Source organism: Nannochloropsis gaditana, assembly GCF_000240725.1.
Source record: "Nannochloropsis gaditana CCMP526 unplaced genomic scaffold scaffold454, whole genome shotgun sequence".
NCBI classification, from domain to species: domain Eukaryota; class Eustigmatophyceae; order Eustigmatales; family Monodopsidaceae; genus Microchloropsis; species Microchloropsis gaditana.
In genome coordinates, this window is record NW_005803499.1 from 12,684 (window position 1) to 13,358 (window position 675).

At 59.3% G+C, this 675-nt stretch overlaps 1 protein-coding gene across 1 annotated transcript in view; it reads right to left on the reverse strand.

Moving 5' to 3' along the window:
* NIRA (ferredoxin nitrite reductase) overlaps positions 1–644 on the reverse strand; it is a gene marked incomplete at both ends in the record, with an annotated part of 1,504 nt that extends 860 nt beyond the window's left edge. The window contains 2 exons of the mRNA XM_005854583.1: positions 1–190; positions 375–644. The exon at positions 1–190 is cut by the window's left edge and continues 264 nt beyond it. Coding sequence (XP_005854645.1) covers positions 1–190; positions 375–644 — 460 coding nt within the window. The remainder of the gene's footprint in view (positions 191–374) is intronic.
* Between the last annotated feature and the right edge of the window lie 31 nt (positions 645–675).

The following is a 675-nucleotide window of genomic DNA, read 5'->3' on the forward strand; positions in this document are numbered from 1 at the left end:
AACCAGACGATGAGGATGGAGCCTGTGCCACGTCCACTGGCAGCGTCTCTCCAGCTCCGGCGCCATAGGCGGTATTCGATTGCATTTCTGCCAGGAGGTTTCGTCGGAAGGTCTCCACGCCCCATTCCTCGATCAGCCAGAGCAAACGAGCCTTCTGCCGGTCTTTTCGGTTTCCGTGGTCCCGGAAGAGCTAGGGGGAAGGGAGGAAGGGAGGGAGGACGGGGAGGAGGACAGCACGCGCGGAGGGTGGGCCTTTAACATCCGTGCTGACAGGCTATGAACGTGCCTCTTTCCCCACCCACAATCCCACCAAAAACGGATTTAGACACCACCCGAGAACCATAGCGTTCCTCCAAGCTTCCTCCCTCCCTTACGCGCAAAACGGAGTAGCAGAGGTTCAAGACTTGCCCGGGAGGCACCCACAGGTCCAGTTCCAGGCTGGTCGCGACCCGTTTGGCCGAAAAATACCCGCCCAGGACCACGTTGAAGCCGATAATCCCCGAGGCGGCGTGGGGCACGGCTTGGAAGCCGATGTCGTTGATGTGGGTGTGGGAATAATCGTCCCGGGAGCCAGAGACGGCGATGTTGAATTTCCGGGGCAGATTCGCCCATTCGGGGTTGCCAAGGTTGTGATTGGTGATCATGTCATTGATGGCGGTGCTGGAAGGAGGGAAA